The sequence below is a fragment of the Chinchilla lanigera genome, unplaced genomic scaffold (assembly GCF_000276665.1).
Source record: "Chinchilla lanigera isolate Chin_1 unplaced genomic scaffold, ChiLan1.0 scaffold00005, whole genome shotgun sequence".
NCBI lineage: Eukaryota > Metazoa > Chordata > Mammalia > Rodentia > Chinchillidae > Chinchilla > Chinchilla lanigera.
This window is the reverse complement of record NW_004955406.1, coordinates 18,935,492-18,961,843: the sequence shown is the minus strand read 5'-3', so window position 1 is coordinate 18,961,843 and position 26,352 is coordinate 18,935,492. Positions and strand designations below refer to the sequence as shown.

At 36.2% G+C, this 26,352-nt stretch overlaps 1 protein-coding gene across 6 annotated transcripts in view; it reads right to left on the bottom strand.

Moving 5' to 3' along the window:
• Positions 1 to 643: 643 nt before the first annotated feature.
• Tdrd5 (tudor domain containing 5) overlaps positions 644 to 26,352 on the bottom strand; it is a 66,191-nt gene continuing 40,482 nt past the window's right edge. For 2 of the 6 annotated variants that reach the window (XM_013521209.1, XM_013521222.1), the window contains exons 14-19: positions 25,814 to 25,933; positions 18,114 to 18,284; positions 17,254 to 17,394; positions 8,404 to 8,614; positions 3,910 to 4,191; positions 644 to 1,790 (exon numbers count right to left, since the gene is read on the bottom strand). In XM_013521209.1, the coding sequence (XP_013376663.1) occupies positions 3,947 to 4,191; positions 8,404 to 8,614; positions 17,254 to 17,394; positions 18,114 to 18,284; positions 25,814 to 25,933 (888 nt within the window). In that variant the 3' untranslated portion in view covers positions 644 to 1,790; positions 3,910 to 3,946. Of the gene's footprint in view, positions 1,791 to 3,909; positions 4,211 to 8,403; positions 8,615 to 10,864; positions 11,073 to 17,253; positions 17,395 to 18,113; positions 18,285 to 25,813; positions 25,934 to 26,352 lie in introns of those variants that run through there. The other 4 variants (XM_013521211.1, XM_013521219.1, XM_013521214.1 and 1 more) reach the window with 4 other exon arrangements.

Below are 26,352 nucleotides of genomic sequence, written 5' to 3'. Positions count from 1 at the left end.
TGTACTGTATACATAGCACTAGAAGAGACTTTCCATCAGAGTAACACTGCAGTTACAAATGCTTTGCCATTTGTTCTTCTAAGTAATGAGTAGAATGAACTCAGTCTTTGGCTTCCACGTGTGGCTAAGTGGAGTGTGCCACACTGAGAAGAAGACAGGGAGTTTGAGAGCCACCTGGGAACAATCTGCTCTGGACTGCAGCAAAGGCTCTAAGTGTGAAATAAGTGTTGAATGACAGCAGCAAGATGGGATTGGCTTCGCTGTTTGGTGCACAGACAGTGTCAAACAGGAGTTTTAAGATCTGGACGATGTCTTACAATAGCTTGGCATGTTCCTATAAACAAGGAAGAAAACGAGTCCTGGAAATGCAGCCACCAGGAACTTAACAGTCTTGTGAATTTTCATGCACTGAAAGTTCTTGTCTACAATCTAGCAAAGGTCTGTAAAGGTCTTCACTGAAAATGAAGCAGTCACGCCAAAAATGCATACAAATGGTTAAGTGAAGAAGAGTGTCAAGTCTGTTTTCCAATTACACATATTTTGTATTTACTCAACTAAGATCTTTGGGTCTCATACGCAAGTAAAATTTTCATTCCTACAGAATCAACACAATAAAAACTAATTACAAATAAGCACTTAAACATTTTTGACAAAATCCAACTTTATAAATATTTAAATCAAACAAAACGCTGTTACAACTTCCAAAGATTAAACTAATCATCATTTCTTGATCGAAACAATATGCCATTAGGTTTGTAAACAAAAGTTGAGAACAGAGTCACAAACATGGTTTCATCAGATAATTTATCTAAATTGCATCAAGAAGAAAAAAAGTTAACATTCCTATACCCACTTTTCCATAAATTAAAAATATTTAACAGAAACATAAAGATCTGTAAGTCATAAACTCTTTTAAGCATTTACTGAAAACTATGTTTATAACCCCAGAAAGTTTAGCTGGGAATACATTCTCTACTCACTTTCTAATTATGGCTAAATACTCAATTTCACATGAAAAATGTCAATTGTATGAAGTATTATGAAAGCCCTTGTTTGAACCATTAACATTTTCTGTGTACACAGTTTAAAATGCAGTGTTTAAAGGTTTCTGGTTCCAGTAGGCCAGTGAACCCGAAACGCTTGCTAGGCTGACTGCGGACCTGCTAGGTGGCTGACTAAATGAGCCAAGTGACACAGGTCTGTTGGGAACGGGGGCAAACACAAAGTACACAGACGGACTTTACTGATGCAGCTGTGTACTTTGGTCGGCTCTTGGGAAAGGTCAAGATTTTTGGAACAGAGGAAATGGGATCTGGGAAACAAAGTATTGTCAATGTCTAGCGATGGCTCCTACACAATTATGAATATTGTGAATGGTGGCCATGTCATCATATGCGATTCTCAAAATACTGTTAAAATGTTAGGAAAGCCTTGTACTATAAATGTTGTAGGAAGCTTCAGAAAGATTTCTCTGTAAGACGCTGGTTTCTCATTTCCTATGATGCCACTTTTTCATATTTGGCTGTTTAACATTTCCCATTGGTAAACAGTTCAAGAGTATGAGATTAGTCCCCTCCTCCACGAACACCAAGAGTGTTTTTCAGCTATTCCTTCAGACTGATCTCCAACATCTGTGTCTTCTGGCACAAATCAGTTAAACAAGATGAAATTGCACTATTTTTTGTGTAAAGGGCACTGGGCTATGAGTCAGCAGGTATGGAAATTCAAGCTGTGTGAGTGTAGGCAGGTCAGTCTTTCTAGGATTCATAGCTCCTCATTCGAGGTCTTTCCTAGAACAAAATCAGATAATTCTAAGTTGGTAGGTTAGACGCAGGCCAGAAACTTCAAGACACAGGAATGACTGGAGGTGGGCACCTGGCATCTCACATGCATGAGGTCTGCATTACTGCAGGTAACTCCTTCACATCACAAACGTTCGAAGTGTGGACGACGACCTTTGACAATAAAATGTTATTTAACTGGATGCACAGAGCATCTACACACCTTGTGTGTGTGGTACTAAGGATCTGATCCAGACGTGCTCTATCACTGAACTGTATCCCCTTTTGTGAGGCAGGGTCTTACTGAGCTGGCCAGGTGGGACTTGAACCCCTGCTTCAGTCTTTTGAGTAGGTGGGATTACAGACATGTGGCCCCACCTGCAGCTCATCTATGTATATTTTGTACAGTTCTTTCTCATTGATCTTCTTGCCCATAAAATATACCTGTTTATTCTTTTTCTATTAAATTTGATGCTTTGGGTATTCACCACATAAAGCCCACATTTTAGGGACAAGGTAAGTAAACAGACTGACAGATTGGCTGGCCTAGACAAACAAGTAATCAAAACATACAAGCCTTTCAAATGTTCATTCATCACTCTAACTCATATGAGATGCTAGCTATTAATTACTAAACCAGCTTCTTTAAAAGGGTAGTGAACTCATCAGTTTGGGATGGCTTTGTACAGTTACTCCATACTCTCTAACTTGCAATGTATAAAATTAGTCCCTGTCAGGTTATGAAATCAACTGTTAAACTTACAAGACGACTACCCAGCTTTGGCAGGGATCCTCCTGGCACTTGGGTACTACTAGAGAGAGGGTTACATTTTAATCTACTGAATGTGCACTTTTGTAAACCTTTTACTTGACCTATTGCTTTGACTAGATTCTTCTTTCAAACGCAGCAACTGCTCATCTGGAGAAGCAAAGTACACTGATCAGACTTGGTTTTTTTCATTAAAGGTAGAATTCTGAAGCATTATTTAAAAACTAAATTTTCCTCTTTAGAAAAATTTTCCTCTTTAAAAGCAAACTATGGATAATTACTTAAACTTATATGACAACCACAGCTTTGTCAGTTCCTATCAACTGAGTGTCTCACATAGCACTTAGCTCTTCACTAACCCTTTATGAAACTCTCCAACGTCTGATATAGGGCTAGGGCTGTAGCTTGGTGGAAGAGCACTTGCCTAACATGCATGAGTTCAATCTCCAGTAAAGACAAAAGTCTGATGTGTCTGGTCAACTTATGAACATTGTTTCCAGGTTACTTGTGTCTTTTTTTTGGTCCATTAATATATTATTATTCTTATAGATATCCTGGAATCAAAGGTGAATCTGGATTTTTATATTTTTGAGACAAGGTCTTGCTATATTATTCTGGCTGGCCTCAAAATCCTGGGTTCAAACTCACTTTTTAGCTTTTCTCTTGATTTACAGTATGAGCTCAACAGAATGTCCTATAACACCTCACACAGTATTGCTTAGACAATGTGTTATAGAAAGGCTTCAATAATACCACTGGTGAACCATGCTACTTTAACACTCCTGAAAACCATGATAACTATAGAGACAGCTTCAGCTAGGTTTTAGAAATTTGCTCTAAGTCAAAAGAGTTTTTTTAAAGGCAGTTTTGCTATTGCAAGCTCACCGTGAACTCACTATGTAACCTAGGCTGTCCTCAAACTCACAGTGATCCTCCTGCCTCCCAAGTGCTGGGATTACAGGTGTGTGAGACCACGCCTGGCTAAGAACTTTTTTTTTTAAATGTAAAAGTATATATATGACCACAGCTTCAGGACGTGCATTTCCTCTATATCAAAGATTTCAAATTACGTAGAAAGCAGTAGCCCCAAAATTCAGCCTTTTTCTAGAGATAGGTATATAAGAATATTCTGACTTGCTAAATATATTTTCCAATTTTCACTGAATGTCATATGTATAAGAAAAATATAGAAACAGAAGTTCCTTTAAACTACTACATTAAAAAAAGTGAGAGAATCATACAGAATAAAAAAAAATCATTAGTAAAAATAAACACTAAACATCAATACTTATATATCAAAATGGACAGTTAGCATAATAAAGCTACATATAGTCGCAGACAGATAAAAGTATCAACTACCAAAATACTACACTGCTTTGAACTCCTCCGCCTTCCCTCATGCCTCCATCCCTTTCACACTGGGGTACCAATGCAGGAAGCTCCTGGAGGTAGCTAACCGTGCAGCAGCCCCTAAGGCAGCAGTGGCTGTGCTTCGAGGAATGTAGAGTTTCTGAGAAATCTTGTGCTCTGGAGACAAAATAAAAGACAGTTGGTCCATAGATCCTTGACTCTTGTCCTTGAATGGGGTAGTATTACTACTGGAAAAATCTTCATTCTTTTGGCTCTCTGGAGAGCTTTGCACTGAAAAAGAAACACAAGTCTTTTCAAGGGGTTCAAGGGGTCCTCAGAGTCACTCTTTGTCTCTCCTATTCTAGCTCTTTACCAACATGTACCACAGTAATTTTCTGTTGGGTGGTGACAATTCCCAAAGGGCAGTCAGGAAATAAGACTCAGAAACAAGCCGACAAATGAAGAGGAAATGGTGATGGGGAATCATGTGTCGAGATAGAACAGCTTCTCGTCAAGATGAGAGCCACGAGAAGGGGAAAATGGATTCATGAACGAAGAAGGGAAGACTGGATAAAATCAAATCCCAGAGAAGAGCTCACAAGCTCCTCTATTTTCTTCCAGCACTGAGACAAAATGGTGTCAACAGGCTTTCTCTACTGCCAAAGTGGGTCCAAGTCTGCACCAGTATAAAAACCATACCGATCTGATTGCTAACAAGTACCAAAAGCAGTAGCCATAAGATGACTGTCTTAGGCATTAGTTTTAACTATGAAGAAAACATCCTTTAAATGGAGTTTCTGGAATTCCAGTGCCCAATTGTTCCTAAGGGCTAAGGAGGGGGACACCAATCATGCTCAGATGAATACTCTAGACCAGTGCTAGCCAAAGCAGCTGGTACGACCAGAGTAGGGGAAGTTTTTGGTGACATCTCAAGAAAGACGTTTTAAAAAGAAAAAACCCAGGTGATCTAAACAATGTGCTCAGCAGTGTACTTGCCGCTGATTTAACATTCTGGCACAAGCTCCTTATTGTGTCATCTACCGTGCATTCTGCACAGATTGGCACTGCTCTGTCTTAGCATGGATTTCAAAAAAAGAGAAAAAGTAAGCGTAAGTCCAATCTTTTATTCAGCTTTGCATCTTTAGCATCTAGCACTGCAGCATGTGCTCTATGCTGGTTGCATTTGTGAGGAGTTTATATACAGAAGGGCTTGACAGGGTTTCTAAAAGTGAAATTCTGATCATAGAACTATAATGCTCCAAGACTACTGAGTAGACTGGGCACAAACAACACACTTCAAGCGTCACTGTCTCCCATCATGCTCAGTGGGATCATCTAGCTGCTGGAAAACTCACTCAGGGCTCCCACTACCTCTATATTATAGAGAGTTGTGTAATTATTTCATTATATGTTACACTGTAATAATAATAGAAATAAAGTACACAATAAATGTGCTTGAACCATCCCAAACCCTTGATGTCCGAAGTCTGTGGAAAAACTATTCTACAAAACCAGTCCCTGGTACCAGAAGGTTGGGGAGTGCTATTCTAGATAAGCAATGGGTAAACAGGAAAACACATAAGGAAAATTAGAAAATATTTTGTACCAAATGAAAATGAGAATAACATCAAAAATTCATGAGATGTAGCTAAAGCAGGGTCAGAGGAAAGCCTATCATTGACATTAGTAAAAACATTTTAAAATAAATGATTTAAAAGCCAGGTGTGGTGGTGTACACCTGTAATCTCAGCACTCGGGAGGCTGAGGCAGGAGGATTGTTCCAAGTTGGAGACCATCCTAAGCTACAAAGTGAGTGCAAGGCCAGCCTGAACTGCGTAGTGAGACCCTGTTGCAAAAAGACAAAAAAACAAAAAAAACAAAAACAAACAAAAAACCCCCCCAAAAAATATAGAATTTAAGGTTTCAAAGTGAAAAATTAGAAAAAGAAGGCAAAATTAGGCCTAAAGTAAGCAGAAGGAAAGAAATAATAAAATCAATGCAGAAACCAATTAAGAAGCCCTGTAGGCACACTGAGATCAGGAGGAAAAAAGCACGTTATCAATTCAGGAAGGAGAGCATAATATATCACTAAGATTGCATTAGTGTTAAAATAAGGGTGCAATGTAAGTAATTTATGCTAACAGAATTTATAGATTAGAGGAAATAAATTCCTTGAAAGAGAAAACTAATACTCACTCATGAAGGAATTGATAACCTAAACAGCACTGTATCTAATAAAGACATATAATAAAAACCTTCCTTCAAAGAAAACTCCAAGTCCAGAGAGTCTCAATGTTGAATTCTACCAAACATTTAAGGAAAAAATACCAATTACAAACAAATTCTTCGAAAGAATAGGAGGGAACCTTTCCCAAGTCATTCTAGGAAGGCAGCATTTTCTAGAATCAGTTCTAGTGAACTTAAGAGACCATGAGCCCAATCTGCAACCCAAAACCCACTCATGTATTGCAAAGTGCCAACACTACAATTACACCTGAAGGCCAGCGCCTGGGGCAATGCTGGGTGGACCTGGCTCGCACGCTGACAGCGAGGGCTGTGTGTATCCCTTTTGGCACATGTGCCCTAGGTTCACCACCACTGCTCTAGATACTGAAATCAAAGACATTACAAACAGAACAAAAACTAAAATACCCTCATGAACATAGTCATAAAAATCCTTAACAAACCATATCCATAGTGGCACACACCTGTAATCCCAGCACTTGGGAGGCTGAGGTAGGAGGTTCACTGTGAGTTTGAGGCCAGCCTGAACCACACCCATAGCAGGACCTTGTCTCAAAAAACACACAAATACTTGACAAAATTTTAACAAAGGGAATGAAGTATATTAAACGGATAGTACCTCATGCCTGGAGGGCATTACTGTAGGAGTCCAAGGCTGTTTTAAGAATTGAAATTCTGCCTATAAATAGATGATTTTTAAAAAACAACATGATCATCTCAATAGATCTAGAAAAAGCATCTGATGAGATTCAACACTCATTCATGATTTAAAAGGATCAAAGCTAGGATAAACTGCAATTTCCTCAACTTAACAAGGGCATCTACAGTTAACATGCTTCATTCATGTAAGACTAAATGCTTACCTATGAGATCAAGAAGGCAAAGACATCACTCACATCTTCCATTCAACCCTATATCAGAGGTTCTAACCAACACAAGAAAAAGGGGAAAAGACCAACAGATACCATAAGGGTCCCCCCACAGATGGTATGTCTATCAACATAGAAAATTCCAAAGATGGTACAAAGAGCCACTATAACAAGTGAGTTTATCAAGGTTGCAGAATGTAGCAATAACACAGATGCTCCTCAAACTCATTATGTGGTTATGTCACAATCCCACTGTAACTTGAAAATACAAAAAGCATTTAATAGAAGTATAAAGAGAAACACACAGACCAACAGAATATAGAAAGTCTAGAAATAGAACTGCACATATATGGATTTTTTTTATATATATACAGATTTTTGATACTAAAGAGATAAGTGAAACAAATGTAAGGTCAACTACATATGCAAACAAAATGATCATTAATCCAGACATCATACCACACAAATTAACCCGAACTGGACTATCAATCTAATTCTTACACTGAAAACCACAAACATTTCATAAGCAGATGCAGTAGAAAATCTTAGTTACTTGGGTTGGGTAATAGGATACATAAAGCTCAAAATGTATTATAAAAAATTACCAAGTGGGCTTGATCAAAATGAACACTTTTGCTCTTCTAATGACACTGTTAAAGTAAGCCACAGGTTGGAGGAAACACACACACACACACACACACACACACACACATCCCCAGACGGATCTGACAAAGGATTTGTGTCCAGCATAAAGAACTTCCATAAGCAGATAAGATAACCTAGTTTTAACAGTCGCGTAACTAAAGAAGATATATGAATTACAAATAAGCACATGACAAGATGGTTAACATCATGGCAAACAGGAAAATGCACATTAAAAGTACAGTAATATACCTCCACATAACCACTAGACTGGAAACACTTTTAGGTAAATACTAAATAGACAAGAAATGCTACCATATAAGTGAAAGAAACCAGACATGAAACTATACATAGTACTCTGTGACTCTAGTAAAGGGAAAATGCTATGCTAGAGACCAGCCAGCTGGCAGAAGGATTAATCACAAAAGGCCCCAAGTGCATTCTCCAAGCTGATGAAAATGTTTTATATCATAATCGTACACATTTGTCAACACTTAAAGAGCCACACATTTAAAAACTAACAAATTTTTACTCTACATAAATGTGAAACCTCTGGAAAAGAAATCAAAAAAGAGAAGAGTGACAAAGCTAAAGGGAACAACTAAACCCCACAATAAGATGAGGACTTGAGATAAATGGTAAAGCCAGACGTCTTCCAAAATATATTCTGCATGAGATCAAGGTTTTTGGCAACATGGCAAAACATCATATGTCAATTGGGAGCACGCACTAGAATATGTAAACCTACCAGAAGCAGACTCTTCTTCGGGGGAGTCCACCACTGTAGGAGTTGAACTGGACACTGCTGTGGATAGCCGGATTTCTTTTGGCTGAGTCAGAATGTTGTTTGGTTCAAACTGGCTCCCTTCTGTTGACTGCTGTGACTGGATAAAAGAGATGTAAAACTTTTCCAATTTGGGCAGTGTGGCAGAATCCAAAGAATCTTCCAAATCTGTTTCCTGCAAAATGGCAGAAATAGGTGAGGGAATGAAAAAAATGTTAGCAAGAATTAAGCTCTTTTTGTTTTCTTAGATGCAAAATACAAATAGATTTCATAAGTAAAAACTCCACTTTCAAGAACCTAGACACTGAGAAAAAGCAAACCTTTTTTCTAATTGAATGAATAGCAACTTAAGGAACCTTTATTAAAGATGTATTATAAGCAAACATGGCACTGAGTGCCACCAAACACAGCTGAGGGTTGGCAGAACATGAGAAATGACATTCATTTACTGAGGACTTCCTTGTAGACACTGTTAAGTTATTTGCATGTGTTTTTAAATTTAAATATTAGAACCACCATTCTAGGTAGGTGGCGTATCTTTTACTTAGCATAATGCTTTTCAGAAAGATTAACCTACCCAATGTCCATCAGTAAAGGGCAGGGTGTAGATGTGAGCTCAAGCCAGTCTTGTTCTCTGTGCTCCATCCCACTACCTCCCAGGAAGATAAAATCCGTACCCTTGGACATCACAGTCCAGCTACCCTTGGACATCACAGTCCAGCTAGGGAGGCTCTTTATATATATAAAGAGCACTATCCTCTGTGATGTTAATATCACTAGTGTGTGCCCCATTGGGACAAAAGCTGTAACAAACTGAAGTAGTTTACAGTCCAGGATTTGCCAAAAGCCAACTGAAACAAAATAACTGTACAAACAGAAAATTTAGCCTGTATCTTTTTCAGGCTCAGTGTAATAGATATTTAGTATCAGTAAATGTTCCTTCTGGGCAAAAATATAGCACCTCATTTTCAAAGACAGGTGGCATGAATGTACACAATTATATAATATATAAATGGCTATAACTGTTTTGATAGAAAACTGAAATTCTAAAAGAATAGATGCACTGGACTGTCCAATATATTACTTTAAGAAAAAAGTCCTGGGGGGTTCATGTTTTAGCTTAGTTAATGCAACTGACATATTCAAGTTTAAAGTTTATCCTCATCTAAAATGAGGCCAAGTATCACTGAGTTCTCTCAATAAACCTGCAAGGGTAAATATTTATACTATCAAACTCTTCCCTTTTCCATTAAATTTTTTCATTTTTATTAGCACATGTCTGCCATACATAATAATTACTTGTAGGGAGTTGGTACAACTCCATTCTTTTTTCATCTCTTTTCCCTTCCTTCCCCACCTCTTTTGTTCCCCTTTCCATTTGGAAAACAGCTCACTATTTTCTATTATCTATCTTCCATTTACTCTTTATTTATACTTTGAGTTTCTCATGTAAGAGAAATCAGGCAATATTAAGCTCATGTGTCTGATTTATTGTATTTAGCATTATGGTCTCAATATGCATCCACTTTCCTACAAATGATTCAAGTTTACTCCTCTTTATGGCAGACTAGTATTCCACTGCGTATAATACCACGTTTTCTTTATCTGTTCATCTGTTGACAGAAATACAGGCCACTACCAAGATTAGACTGTTATGAACTGTGCTGCTACAACCATGGCCATGTGTGTATCACTGTAGCATGATGTCTTTAGCTCTTTTGGAAAGATTCCTAGAAGGGAAATATCCGGGTCAAATGGAATTTCTAATTTTAGTTTTTCAAAGAACCTCCATACTAATTTCCATAATTGTTGTACTACTTTACTAGTTTACTAGTTCTCACCAACAATGTAGATGGATTCCCTTTTCCCTGCTCAAACACTATAAATGTTGGACAGAAATATATTTAAAAATATTTAAAGGCCCTAGTGAACAATCAAGTCAGGCAGAATTTCAGAACATGAGGGGAGTTCCTTATTTACTTCAGTGTTTTAATGGAAGGCATTTTCCAAATCAGGTCCAGGAAATAAGGTGCAAGCAGAAGGTGGCGGTCTTACTGCATAAGGAGATAAAGATCAGAGGCTATTTTGAGGCTGATGAAACAGCCAGGTCTTGAGGGACGAAAGCAGAGCCAGCCAGAGAAAAGGGACCGGGGAGGAGTGTAACAATCTGCTTACAAATCTCTCTCAAGACCTTGAGAGAGGCTTCACATGCACAGTGTGAGATTCCAAGATATCAAAAGAAAACAGCAACAGAGAGGCTCAACATTAGCAAGGCATCAGCAGTCCTGTGACAGTCCAGTAGGAGATTTAGTCAAAAGTTCTAACATCTTACAACTGGAACTCCATAAGACAAATGATGTGAGCTCCAGATGGTATAGGCAGCCCTGTCCCTATGCCTTGCTGGTTGCAGGCTGGCTCCACTCACTGTAGCTTTTGTGAGCAGATGTTCCACATTCCTGGCATCTTCAACTTCCTAGAATCTCCACTGTAGCTTTGGCTTCACTATCATAACTTCATGCATCATGTCAGGGGTTCCAACAGTGTCATATATTTTTGCCTGGCCTCTTAGGCCTTCCTTTGAAATCTGTGTAAAAGCCTCCATGACTCCATAATGCTTAAATTCTGTAAAAACACTATCATGTAGACAAAGTTAAGGGTTAGTGAAGCAGTAGCCAAGGCGCTTTGAAACTTGGCTGCAGTGGCCTCTTAGTACTTTTCTGGCCAAACTCAAGGTTTTTCAAATCATACCCCCATGACCCATCCAGACATACAGTATGCTCTACTAATTTCCTAGGCAACTCTGAAATCAGTCCAACTGATAGTCAAAACTAATGGTTACACTTTCCCTTGCAACCGGGTCAGTTTATCTTGGGTAGGAAAAAATAGCCTGGCATCCAAACTATTTTTTCAGATCCAAGTTTGCCATTAATGAAGTTGCCATTAATGAAGGAGACCCAAGAAATTTGAAAGCAGCTGTAGGCCCCTCTCATACAATGCAACTGTGTCTAGTATATACCTGGTACATGATACCCCTATGATAGAGGCTGCCTCTATAAGCACTCTAGGGAAGACGCACGTTGCTTGGAACCTCTAGTCTCAGACTCCTCAAATTCATAGAAATCAAGCAGTAGAGGATGTGACAGAGAGTATAAAGCACATGGTATCTCTCTTTTCTTCTTCCTCAACACACTCCCTCCTGCATTTGAGAGCATGTATAAGAAAGGAAGAAAAACACACTTTCTGTGATACTCCCTGAGTAAATAAGTTGTGTCAGATATGTTACTACTTTAATCTTGAGATTAGAAAAGCTACCTGTCTACACAACAGATGCCCTTTGTGTTACTGCCAGAGGAAGTACAACTGGTAATTTTAGCGGGCCAGGCGGAAAACATGAATCAGTGAAAAATGTAAGTGACCTTTTAAGCCACTCTGTTCTCAGAGCTGTGGATACTAAACAGACCTTTACAACCTCAGGTGACTAGAGCCATGGGAAGTGTTTTGGATCATTACTTTTTTTTCCTTGTAAGCAACACCAAACCTTGACTTTAATAAGCAAGGAGTTTCCAAACCCTAGTACAGGAGAAGCTGTTTCTTTCCTCTGCCTCCTCTCTTGCCTTATGATAGGAAACTGTTCTGATGACTTACGATCTTTTGGGAGAATTCTTAATGGAGAAATGTCTATACATATCTACCTACTCAGTCTTCCTCATAACAGGAATAGCTCATTAACTTTATTGGAAGCACAAGAACTGCTAGTCCACATTTATTTGCTAGACAAAACTCATGCTGTTAAAGGTTATCACTCTGGTGTGGCTAGTCTAGTTCTTGCTGCTTGACTAGGGTCAGGTTGTTCTATGCTTTCAGTATCTTATGCAGTGAGCAGAATGAAGGTGCTGAGGATTTTCCTGCTCTCCCTTGCAACCGGGTCAGTTTATCTTGGGTAGGAAAAAATAGCCTGGCATCCAAACTATTTTTTCAGATCCAAGTTTGCCATTAATGAAGTTTGTATTATAATCCCCATTTGGACTGAGTCTATTTTCATTTGATGAAACAATATAAAAAGGAGAAAAGGGAGAGCAGACAGATACACATGTGCTATCGCCTTGCACAGAGTTATTAAGAACAATGAGCACATGAAGAAGTATCAGTTGCTTTACAAGCATTTTACCAGCACAGAAAGGAGATTCCAGAGCATGGCAACTCAGATCAAATACTCTTGAGCCATACTACCTGAGTTTGAATCCCAGCTCTGGCACTTACTAGCTCTACGACCTTAGACTAGTCACCTAATTTCTCTGTGCCTCAGTTCTGTCACCTGTAAAACAGAGATAATAGTACTTGCCTCAAAGGATTTTGTGGGGATTAAGTGAGTTAATATTGATATAAAGGTTTTAGAATTGTGTCTAGTACTTATTAATAATCTGTATTATTATTTTAGGACATTCAAACAGAAGTATCCTTGTATTATTATATAAAAGGTGCAAGGAAGAAGCCTGACACCAATTGGTAAACTCTGGAATTGAGTTTCCTAGTTTGAAATTGTGAGATGTAAGATGGCTATTATAATCTGGAATTTATTTGTGTTGTACCATGCCAGAAATACTCTCAATAATGCTAAGTATAAACAAGAATCTATAAACTATGTGTGTCAATATAATAATTGAGTTCTTTCTAACTTATGGTTTACTACCTAGAGAAAATATTTTACCATATTAATATTTTAATAGTCACTGTTCTAAGTAAAAAGATGACACAAAGAGAGGATACATGTTTGTGAACATTTATCTTCACTGTATATGCAGAGAAATATTAGAACCAGTGGCAGAAATGGGAAAACTCAAACTTAATTGTAAATTCCTTATACAGTTGCGATGCTGGTTTACCTACCCTCACACCTGTTTCCCCTATGGTGCTGGGGATTGAAATTAGGGTCTTGACATTCTAAACATGCTCTCAGAGCTACACCCTCAGTACCCCTCACTGTCAAACTTTTTTTCTCTGTGGAGTTTTACCTCAGCTAAATTGTTTTACCTCAGTACTGTTTGATTCCTGTTTCTCAAGGCTGAAAACAGAACGTCTTAAATTTTGTATCTCTTGCATTTTACAAGATAGGTTTCAGAGGAGAATACTTCTTCCTAATATCCCTTTTCTAGTTCATATTTATTCCAATATCAATCTTTACTGTCCCATATTTACCCAAGACCAAGTAAGCCTTATTTTGTGGGTAGAAATGAAACTGCTCATAAGAAAACAAGAATCCAGGTTTTCTGCTCATAGAACTATACTTTCCAGTATAAGCAAATGATAATAGTTTTTTCCATGTATCTGGCTTTAAAATATTACTATATTTTAATATTGAAATGTATTCATAAATAGCCAGTCTCTGGGATTTATGATAAACAATGCTACAAAAATTATTAACATTATCTACATTATTTATGTACACGAGCTCACTGCCAACCTACAAAGGCCTAAAACAAAAAGTGCAAGGTCTTCCTAACATTCCTTAAAGTACCACTGTATACATTTGGGTCTAGGATAGTTGAGATTCTCAACAATAACATGGAATCCACCTTACCAGAGATGAGAACTTTACAACCTGTACAATGTAGACAATATGCTATAATGAAGTCTATGAAGAAGGGTAATGACTTGATTTAAAAGTTAACTTTGGCCAGGTGTGGTGGTGCACACCTGTAATCCTAGCACTTGGAAAGATGAGGCAGGAGGACTGTTGCGAGTTTGAGACCAGCCTGGGCTATAAAATGAGCTCACAGCCAGCTTGAACTGCATAGTGAGACCCTGTCTCAAAATGACAATCAATCAATCAATGAATCAATCAATCTTAAGTTAGTTGTATCTCCAAAGTGAAACAGGGTAAGTAGTCTTAGATTAGGAACAGAAAAAAGGGTAAGTAAAACTTTGAGAAGAAAATACTCCTTAAGAATACCTTCAGAAATTCATGATATAGTAAATAATTATTTACCCTCTTAAATACTCTTCACAGGAACATATTATAAAACTACATGAGAGAAAAAGTTTGAGGACTCATACTTATTTCAAAAGTTTAAAAAACTAAAGTCATTAGGACAATATAATTACTGGTATAAGAACAGACACTTATACAGTACTAAAACATCTATGGTCAACTGAGTTTTGATAAACAGGTAAAAACAATTCATAAGAAAAGAATCTTCTTTTTAATATTTAATACTTAAGACAACTGGATCTTCATCTGCAAAATAAGGAAAAGCTGGGCCCTTAATCTCATACCATAACAAAAATTATCTTGAAATAGATCAAAGGCCTAAATGTAAAAGCTCAAACTATAAAACTCTTAGAAGACAGCCAGGCATAAATCTTTTCAACCTTGGATTAGGCATGATTTATAGATGTGATATCAAAAGTTTAAGCAACCAAAAGAAAAAAATTGGATTTAATGAAAAACCTTTATGGTACAAAGGACACATAAGAAAGTAAAAAGACAGCCAAGAGAATGGTAGAAAATTTTGAAAACCATATTATCTGATATAGAACATGTAATAAAGTATTTTACTATTACAACTGAATAATAAAAAGACAACACACTTAAAAATTGGAGAAGAATCTGAAAAGATATTTTTTCATAATAAGCACAACAACTGCTTATCAATAACCATCACAGATGTGCACGTCAAAACAATAATGAGATACACTCATATGCATTAAGTATAGGTGAAGAGTGGAGAATTTGGAGCCCTCATCACTGCTGGTGAAAATATAAAATGGTTCAGCTGCTTGGAAAACTGTATGGTAATTCCACAAAATGTTAAAAAACAGAGTTACCATATGACTCAGAAGTTCCATTCATATATATATATATATGTCCACACACTATATTTGAATGTTCTCTGCTGCATTATTCATAATTAAGCCAAAATGTGAAAATAGTTCAAATTTCTATGAGCTGATGAACAAATAAAATGTGTTACAGTGTACAACAGAATATTATCTAGTCATTAAAAATGAAGTACTCAGCTGGGCATGAAAGTATACATAATCTCAGTATTTTGGGAGGCTGAGGTAGGAGGATGACAAGTTCAAGCCCAGCCTAGGCAAACTAGCGAGACTGTCTTGGTTACTTTCCTCTCGTTGCTGGGACAAAACACCTGACACCCAAAATTAAGGAAGGAAAGGTTTATTTCGCTTACAGTTTATGGACGTTTCAGTCCATACTTGGCTGGTTACAAGGCACAGTGGCACATGGCAGAGGGCTACAATTCATGGAGGCAGAACACAAGCAAAAACAAGCACAAAAGGGAGGAATGGTCGCAAGCAGCCTCTTTCTCTCCTTTACATATGCAAACTACCTGCCCCAGGGCAGGTGTAGCTCTCACACCCATGATCAATCACACTCTAAAAGCCAGCCCCAAGACTGCATGAGGCTTTGGGGGTACACCCAGACACAAACCGTAACAGAGACTCTGGCTCAAAAATAAAATAAATTTACAATAAAAGGGACAGGGATCCCGCTCAGTGTGAAGACCCTGGGTTCAATACCCAGTTTAATATGTTCTCACCAGCTTAAACCACCAACGGTTATTTCACTTAAAATTATGTTCTCAAGGTGCAACCACTGGTGGTGGTTCAAGCTATCTGGCAGTGTGGCATTATGTGTTAAAAAATCTACAACATGGATGAATCTTGAAAACATTATGCTTAGTGAAAGAAAATGATCACAAAATAGCATATATAGTATATTAGGGCATTTATACGAGATGTCTAGAACAAGTAAATCTTTGAGAAAGTAAGCAAATTGGTAGTCACTTAAGGCTACGGGAAGATGCAGAAGGAGTCTAATGCTAATGGGTATGGAGTTTTTTCCTAGGGTGATAAAAATGTTATAGAATGAATTATAGTATGACTATACAACTCTCTGTGATAAAAATGTTATAGAATGAATTATAGTATGACTATACAACTCTCTGTACATCAAGTTGTGCACTATAATGGCATATTACTTACATTTCAGTAAAGCTGTAATTTTTTCCTCTCATTCTTTTTTCTAATCTCTCTTCCCTTCCTCCCCTTTCCATTTGAACATTTTCTTCCTTCTTCCCCGTATTTATCTCCCATTTTGGTCCTTATTTACCCTTTGAGTTTCTCACATCAGAGAAATAATGTGGTATTTAAACATGAGTGTCCAATTTACTTCACTTAGAATTATGTTCTCAAGGTGCATCCACTCACCTAAAAATGTCCCAAGTTTATCCTTCTTTATGACAGGTACTACTCCACTGTACATAAAAAATAGATTTTCTTTATCCATTCATCTATTGATGGGCATATGGGTTGTTTTCAAGATTTGGCTATTGTAAATTGTGCTTCCATAAACATAAGTGTGCATATATTACTGTTGTATGATTGAAGCTGTTATATTTTAAAGCTACATAAGTATTATATTTGGATCTAAAATGTCCATCAAAAATCTTGTTTGGGGGGCTTAGTTGACATCTGATGGGCTTTTGGAAGGTAACTGGATCAGGAGGGTTCTAACTTCATCAGTGGATTAACGCATCGGTGGATTCATAATTGGATGGCATTATTAGAAGGTGGGTCTAGTTGAAGTGAGTCATGCAGGCATGACCTTGGAAACCATGTCCTGTCCTAGCCCCTTCCTCTCTAGTTCCTTCTGGCTGTATTCCTGGCTGCCATGAGATAAGCAGTCCCCTTCATCACCAACCACTAAGAGACGAACCATCAATCACAATTTTACTGCCTAAGAATGAAAGTACTTATTCAAAATTATCACAATAACACTCATTAGACATTTACCGTTTCAATGTTGGTTGGGCTAGTATTTCTTTCTTGAGCATCCAGCCCTTCTGGTTTTTGAATTTCTACTTTTATTCCATTCACAAGGCCTGAAGGCTGCTGTGAATCCTCCCATTTATCTTTGGATGGAGAAAAACAATCCTATAAAAAAAAGAAACTACAAAATAAACTGACAGTGACATATGATCCAAAAGGACAATGCAGCAAAGGTAAAAAAGTAATGTACATTAAACATGAAAAGGTATTTATTAACTTTCTATATTAGTGTCACTTTACTCCTTGTTTTAATGGCTTGTATCCAGTATCTTGAACTCCTCTGAATATTGGGATCTCATAACTATAATCCTGTTTGGGGAATGTAAGACCATTTCCATGTCAAGATGATTTTTCATAATCTAATAGTTAAAAAGGCAGACATCAACTGGAGCAATTTAACTACAGGTATTTCTAATTATAACCAATGGAAAAAAATTTCAGTTATATGCCTAAATATTAGCTAAAACTCTGAATGGACAGTACCAAGATCATATTACAAGACTAATGCAACAAAAATAAAATTAGAGAAAAGTTTATTTATAGATCATAAATCTCTGAGTAGGAGCCAACAATACAACAAAAAACACAATGCTTGAAAGAGCATATATGCATAATAAACTTGTTGTTTATTCTCTGCTACATCCTGTGACCCATTACCTACTGCTATCCTTTACACACATACACAAATATAAATCATATAATCTTTTGAATTATAGCCTAACAAATCCTTTTGAATTTCCAAATATATAGCTTCCTTGAGGCTCAGACAACTAAATTTCATCTTCTCAAAAGCAATTTGTTTTGTATTACCCTAAGTATCTAACCTTTTGTCTTATTTCTTCACATAATAAATATTTTTTCCTTCCACCAACGCTTGAGGTAAATAGATGGGAGACAGCATCACCTTCCTTTTCCATTTTCAGCCAGTTCTCATCCCAAATATCATCACCTATAGTCACTGACTCCAGGCATGGCATGCCAGTGGGGATCTCATCCTAAAATGTATCAGAGAACAAATAAAAACTATCATTTATAATTTCTATCTGAGCACATTTTAAAATTCAGGTTCACACTTTTTTCCTGACTCCCAAATAAAGGTGGCAGTTTGAATACACAGATTTGTTATTCATTCCCACCTAATGCGCTACTAAAATAAAAACAGATATTTAAGGTATAAACTTTATGGTAAGAGAGAAAAGAAAACACCTACATCTTAAATACAGGATAGCAGACACTTGATTAAGGATAGTAGACAACTGATTAAGAAGTCTTAAGCTGGCAGTGGGAAAAACTGAGAAGCAACCCATATTTATACTAGAGATATAATAAAAACTCAGGAACTTTACTACAAGGCTTTTAGAAGGAAGAAAATAAAACGGGAATGAAAACGAGAGTACTCATTGAAAGCATGAGAAGCAGTTAGATCTCGAGATAGCATTCTATTCCAAGGACTCTATTCCATATCCCTTCTACCTGCTAGAAGAAGGTCTTCTGGAGAGTCAAGAGGGATTGTTGAAGGATAAATCTGAGGTTAAGCAAGCAGAATGAAAGAGAAATTAAGTGAAGACTTTTATCCTGAATATTCAGACTCTGGCCCTTTATCATTGCAAGACAGAGACAAGTGGAAAGAGCACAGGCAGAGCTATGAAGATTATCCAGTCTGAATAGAAGGACACAAGACTAGAAAAAAGCCTCTAAAAGGATTCCCAAAGACTTGTAGAACAGCATGGAAATAATTAACGTTTCTACCATCAAAACTCCAGAAGAGTAGAAAAATGTAGAAAAATAATTAGGAATAGGGCTAAATCAAAAGACAACATGAAAATAAATATAGAAAGACCTTAATTCAAACTGATAAAGGGCACTTATAATAAACTTACCGGTAACATCATACTAAATAGAGAAAAAAAACATTCTCTAAAATCAGGAACAAGATCTAGGCATCCACTTCCACCACTCCTCTTCAGTTAGAGCACTTGAAACTTTAGCCACAACAATCGGGCAAGAGAAAGAAGGAAAAGTGGTATGAATAGGAAAGGAAGGAGTCAAGCAATCCTTATTTTCAGATGACATGATCTTTTACAGATAAGACATCCCCAAAAAATTCGACCAGATGACTCTTCAGTAAAGTGGAAGGATACCAAGTCAACTCACAAAAATCAGTACCATCCTTGTATACCAACAATGAACTCAGTGAAAAAGAAATGAGAGAAATAATCCCATACACAGTAGCTTAAAAAAAATGAATACCTAGGAATTAACCAAGGAGGTGAAAGACCTCTCTGTAACAAAAACTATAGTAGGATGAAAAAAGGATTGAAGACAACACTAGAAAATAAAAAACCATTCTCTGTTCCCTCAATAGGCAGAACTAAAGTCAAAACGGCCATATTACCAAATATGACACATAGATATATAATGCAATTCCAATTGGAACATCAACAATATTCTTCACAGAACTAGAAAAAAAACCTTAAAGTTGTATGGACCAAAAGAGACCCAAAATAGTCAAAGTAATCTCAAGCAAAAGGAGCAAAGCAGGAGATATTACAACTCCAAATTTCAATAGTGCAAAGCTACAGTAATAAAAACAGCATGGTGCTGGCACAAAAAGTTGAGCAACGAAACAGAACTGAGGATGCAGAAACAACCCCATGTATCTTCAGCCATCTAATCTTTGACAGAGGGGCCAAAAACATATACTGGAGAAAAGATAGCTTCTTTAACAAACAGTACTTGAATAACTTGGCAATCCAAGTGCAGAATGAATTTAGACCCACATCTCTCACTTTGTACTAAAATCAAAATGGATCAAATACCCAGATATAAAAATAGAAACACTGTATTCTGTCAAAAGATAAAATAGGCAAAACTCTAGAAGACATAAGCATAGGTAAGGACTTTCTGAAAAGAAATCCAATTACACAAGAAACAACACTCAACAAATTGGATGTCAAATTACAATGTTCTGCACAGCAAAGGAAACAATCCAGTGAAAAGATAATCTACAGAAAGAAAACTTTTCCAGCTACTCCTTGGACAGAGGACTAATATCTAGAATATAAATAAAAAATTAGACTCCCCAAAAGAAAAGACTCAACAAAAAAAACTGGGCAATTGAACAGAGACTGCTCAAAAGAAGTAGCACAACTAGTAATAATACATGGAACAATGTTCAGCAGCTTTGACCACTAAAGAAATGCTAAATCAAAACAACACTAATTCCATATTAGTCTAGTAGGAATGGCTATCATCAAGAACTTAGAAAACAACAAATGCTGGCAAGGATGTAGGGAAAAGGAATTCTTCTATATTGTGAGTGGAAATGTAAACTGGTACAACCATTATGGAAATCAGTGTGGAAATTTCTCAAAAAACTAAAAATAGAAATTCATTTAACCTAGCTATCCATCTTCTAGGTATCTTACTGAAAAAATTAAAGACATCATACTACAGAAATATATGCTTACCCATGTTTATGGCAGTACAATTCATAATATCTAAATTATGGAAGCAGCTTTTATGTCCATCAACAGATGAATAAAGAAAATGTGGTTATATACATATATATATATACACACATATACATAAATACATATACACATACAATGGAATATAACAACCATAAAGAAAGATACATTTGAATATTCATAGGAAAATGGATGAATCTTGATAACAAAATGCAAAGTGAAATAAACCAGACATAGAAGGTTAAATATATTGTTTCTCTTATATGAGAAATCCAAAATGTAATTAATTTGAAGAGCAAAATAAAAGAGTGGTAGAAAACTGTGCAGGAGACTTTCAGAGTTGGGAAATCACCTGGGGAAGGGGAATGGAACAGGGTGGGGGGAAGGGTAGTAAAAGCGATTAGGATGTGAATATGAGTATATAGACACACACACACATACATAACATATATATTTATATCTATCTATCTATATATATCTAAAATCAAAACCAATACTCCTAGATGAATGTAATTATTCCATTGCAAACATATAGTAATAACAAAAAAGTATGGCTAAAACCTTCCAAAATTTGATAGAAGACATAAATGTACCAGTTTAGCAAACCCCAAGTAGGACAAACCAAAGAAATCCATGATTTAGACTATAACCAACCTACTGAAATTAAAGGCAAAGAAAGCATAACATGTTCTTTACAGGAAGACTATCTAATTATGGTGATTTTTGCATCAGAAACCATTAAGACCAGAAGGAAGAGAATTGAGAAGCTGAAAGTGCTAGAGAAGAAAAGAAATGGCAAATGACATTTCTATATCTGGCAAAAATGTTTTTCATATTTTTAATATTCTTTAGGATTTAGAATGAATATATTGCCAGTGAAGAAATCTAAATAACTCACTATCAGAAGACCTACCTATTCTCAATGAATTGGTAAAGGAAGCCCTTTGGACAGAAAGAGAACACCAGAATGAAATGCTGGATGTGGGAAAAAGGGAAAGCAACAGAAATAAAATGGGTAAATAGGATATACTTATTCTCCTTTTCAATTTTTTTAGAATATGTTTTTAGAACATATAAAGGTAAAAAGCAAGAAACAAATTTTCAGTGTATGCAGGTGTAATACACATGACAAGCACACAATAAAGGGGGCAGGAAGGGGTAAAATGTTTATAGGGTGGTAAGAAATAATGTTATTTGGTGGTAAGTTACAGACTAAGTCTACTATAAATAGTAAAGGATGTATATTATAATTCTTAGAGTAACCACTAAAAAGCACTTGAAAAAGTAACAGATTAAGTAAAAAACTAAAAAATGTTCCAATATCCTAGAGGTGGGAGGAAAGTGAAAGCTAAGGAACAAAAATCAGGAAAATAAAGAAACAATACGGTGAATCTAAAATCAAAACAATCACATGAAATATAAATATCTAAACATACTAATTAAAATTCTGATTGTTGGAATGGATTTTTATTTTATGAAACAAAATAATGAGATTAATAATAGTTAACAAACTGTGTACTGGTATCTTCAAAGTACTACTCAGAGTACAAGACATGGACAAAGAAGATTCTTAAGAAATGTATTGGCACAAAACCTTTTCAATGAACTAAGAGAAACTAGTAGTATAAATGAAAACAATATACATTATATATTTGGATTGCAAATAACTTGTTCCATGAATGTTCTGCAAGATGAGCAAACATTTCTAATAAATTCTGACATGATAAACGAACAATACCATGCAATATGGGTAGTGCGTGACACCAAACGTCACATGATCACAACTGAGCCAGTGGTCCCTCCACCCAGGCTGCTCTAGGACTGTGGGTGATTGGCTCCCAACAGCAAGAAGATACGGAGAGCTCCTCTGCAGAGGAGGAGAAAAAGCCAGAGAAATTCCTCATTTCATGAGATTAGGGAGAGGTGTAAAATGTGAGAAACTGCAAAATTTTGTAGAAAAGCACTACACAAATAAGGCTGTAGCAGTGCAGACAGTAAATCTGTTTAATGACAATGCAATGTCACATTTCCATGAAATCCTCAAAATTTCACAAAATTTCAGTAAACGGGTGGAGTAAGTTCAAGGGATCTATTGTACATTTTGGTGACTACAATCAACAACAATAACAGACTATGAAAACTGGTAAAAATAAACCCTAAGTATCTCTACCACAAAAAAACGTATGTGAGACAGATACATAAATAGACTGACTTAGTTATTCCACAATCTATATATATAAAATCAATCTATCCTTGTCAATTAAAAAAAAAAGTTCCATAAAAATAAAGCAAAAAAGGAAATAAAATCACTTTAACATAATCTTCGCTAGAAAATAGCAAAGGGGCAATACTTCCAGACTCATTTTACGAGGCCAATATTATCTTGATTAGCATTAAAAAAGCAAAGGCCAACACAAGAAAACTACGAACTAATAGTTCTCATGAAAACAGATATAAAAGTCTTCAACAAAAGATTAGCAAATTGAATCTATCAATATAGAAAAAGAATTCAATATAGGTATGTGGGGTTTATCCTAGTAATGGCAAACTAATTCAATATTCGAATATTAATGTAATACACTGAATTAATAAAATAAAGAAGAAAACAATGCAGAAAACAATTTAGTAAAATTCAACAATGAATCATAAAAATCTTTCAGCATGACATAAGGATATCCTCTCTTGCATTCCTTCAACATCACATTTGAAATCTTAGCCAATGTAATAATAAGACAGGAGGATTAAAAAACATTCTAGAAAAGAAGAAAAAAACTATCAATTTGTGGAAAATGACACCTATGTAGAAACCTAAAGGAACTACAAAGGATACCAGGTCAAAACAAAAAAAATATTTTTATATATTAACAATGAAAATAATTATTACTTGAACAAATTACTTAGGTATAAAGCTAACTGCACACATACAGTTCCTACATACAAAAGTCTTATTACAAAGAAACAAAACAAAACCTAAACTAACGGGGAGTTGTAGACTATGTTCAAAAATTAAAGATAAACTTCCCTCAAATTTTTCTATATATTTAAAACAATTCTGATCAAAACTGCAGATGTAGATAAGGTGATTCTAAAATTTATAAGGGAAATCTAGAGACATTCTGAAGAATAAAGTGGGGGGAATCTTATTTCCTGATTTTAAGGGGTACTATAAAGCCAGTAATCATGACAGCATGGTATTACTAAAGAGAAAGACATATAGATCAATGGAGTACAATACAAACTCAAGAATACTCATCAACAACTAATTTTTGATAAAAGTTTTACAGGCAACTCAGTGGAGATAGGATAACCTCAATAAACGATGCTAGAACTGGATATCCATATGCAACGAAATGAATCCTATCCTAACCCTCCACCTTGTACTAAAATTGAGATTTCTCAACAATGCAAACACTGTACAGAACAGAAAAAAAGGTGATACACTGGAATTTCTCAAAATGAAAAACTAGCTTTAAGTGCAACACAATTAAAAGAATGAAATAAAAAGTGCTATATGTGGAGGAATATATGTGAAAGTTACATATCTGATAAACACTTAGCAAACAAATAACCCAATTAAAAATGGGAAAACGACAAACAGATGTTACACCAAGAAGTATGTATGGACAGCAAATAAGCACATGCAATGATGTTCAATATTACTAGTCATTAGAGAAATGCAAATTAAAGCCATACTGTGATACTACTCTACACCAATTAGAATGGCTAAAATAAAACTTGCTGGCACTATTGAGTGCTGACAAAGAGGTGTAGCAAGTGAACTCTTACATGCTGGCAGGAAGGCATAATGGTACAGGTTTTCTGGAGAACAACTGACAAACATTTAACACACGACCCAGAAAATTTACTCCTGGGTATTTTCCCTGTATGAATGAAACTTAAGTTTACAAAACCTGTACAGTAAATACTTTGAACTATTCTATTCATAATTACTCAAACTGTAAACAACTCAAGGTTGGTGAAGAAATATACAAACTATGGTATATCTATATAATAAAAAAGCATCCAGCAGTCAAAACCTTTGATTTGAACTGATATGCCAAGTACTTGGGTGAGTCTCCACAGTACTATATGCTAAATGAACCTGTCTCAAAGGTTATATAATAGCCCTGAAAATATAAACCAGAGTGAGAGAAAAGTCAATGGTTGCTAGGGGTCAGCAACACAGGGAGACATTATAAAAGGACAGCTACAAGGGAGTTACTTCAGGTGACGGAGCTTTTTTTCATCCTGATTGTGGTATTAGCTGCACGAAATTGCACAGGTATTAAAACTGACAGGTATACCAATAGAAACTCAATCTTGCTGTATATTAATTTTAAAAGAATGAAACATTAACACAAAAGTTATGAAGGAAAGGAAAAGGTGTCATAGCATTTACATAGTCATAATAAATACTGTGTGGTGATCTAATGGAAAGCTTGATGTATTATTAGACAGAAGGATAGTGGGGGAGGGGACACAAAGGCTGTATTTGTGGTGAGATGAAGAGATGAAAGAGAGCTAAACTTTCATCTTTCACTGTGGGAAGTTCATAGATACTTAAAACTGAAAAATCAGGAAATGTAAGTATGGTGTTCAATGAAAGAAACAGATATAAATTCTAAAAGTAGCAGCTAAAAGAGATGTAAACAGTTATTCTGGGAAACAGAAAATGTAGGAGAGGTCAGGCATACTGCAGGCTATATGTACATAATCATTTGATTAAGGCAAAAATACATCCTCCAAAAAAGTTGTAAGTACCTTTCCTGGTGGGCTTTACCTAAGCAATGCATAACTCTTGAAGACAGCCCAAAGCTGCGGGACAGTAATCCACCCATCAAAGTCAGACAATGCCTTTTTCTTTTCTGTGATCAAGGTTATGATGCTACAACATTGGACTCAGGGACTGCTAAAGAGAGAGATGGTCTGTGACACTGAAAGCACTGGGGCTTAAAGAGCTATTTTATTCCCGTTCTCTTTATTTGGAATTAATTATATTCCTGTAATTATGTTTTTTGTTTTTTTTTTTTAAAAACTACTTTGCCTTCTCCTACCTCACTTTCTTCCTTCCGATCCTTTGGCTCTGTGATGGACCACTTTGGATCATCTTCATAGTTCTTCAGAGTTTTCAAAGAATTGAATTCTGAATCCTTTAATGGCTCCTTTGACACAGACTTAAGGTGATTTAAAGACAGATTACCATTAACAGATTGCTAGTAGACAGAAAAGCTGTATTATTTTGTCTTCTATGTTATAATGCTGTTTCCAAAATTTACATGCCTATAAATTTTTTTTTTTTTTTTTCCTCCGGTACCGGGAACCGAACTCATGACCTTGCGCTTGCCAGGCAGGCACTTTGCCGCTGAGCTAAATCCCCAGCCCCTACATGCCTATAAATTTTGCTGGTAAGTTTTCACTATGGTTCATACAAAAGCTACTTTTTAAAAAAACTTTATCCATGACCCTTGACCTTCCAATTATGTTAAACAATTTCAGGTGACAGTCTTTTTTTTTTTTCTTTTTTTGAGATAGGGTCTCACTATGTAGGCCAGCCTGGCCTCCAACTCATTGTGATACTCCTGCTTCAGCCACC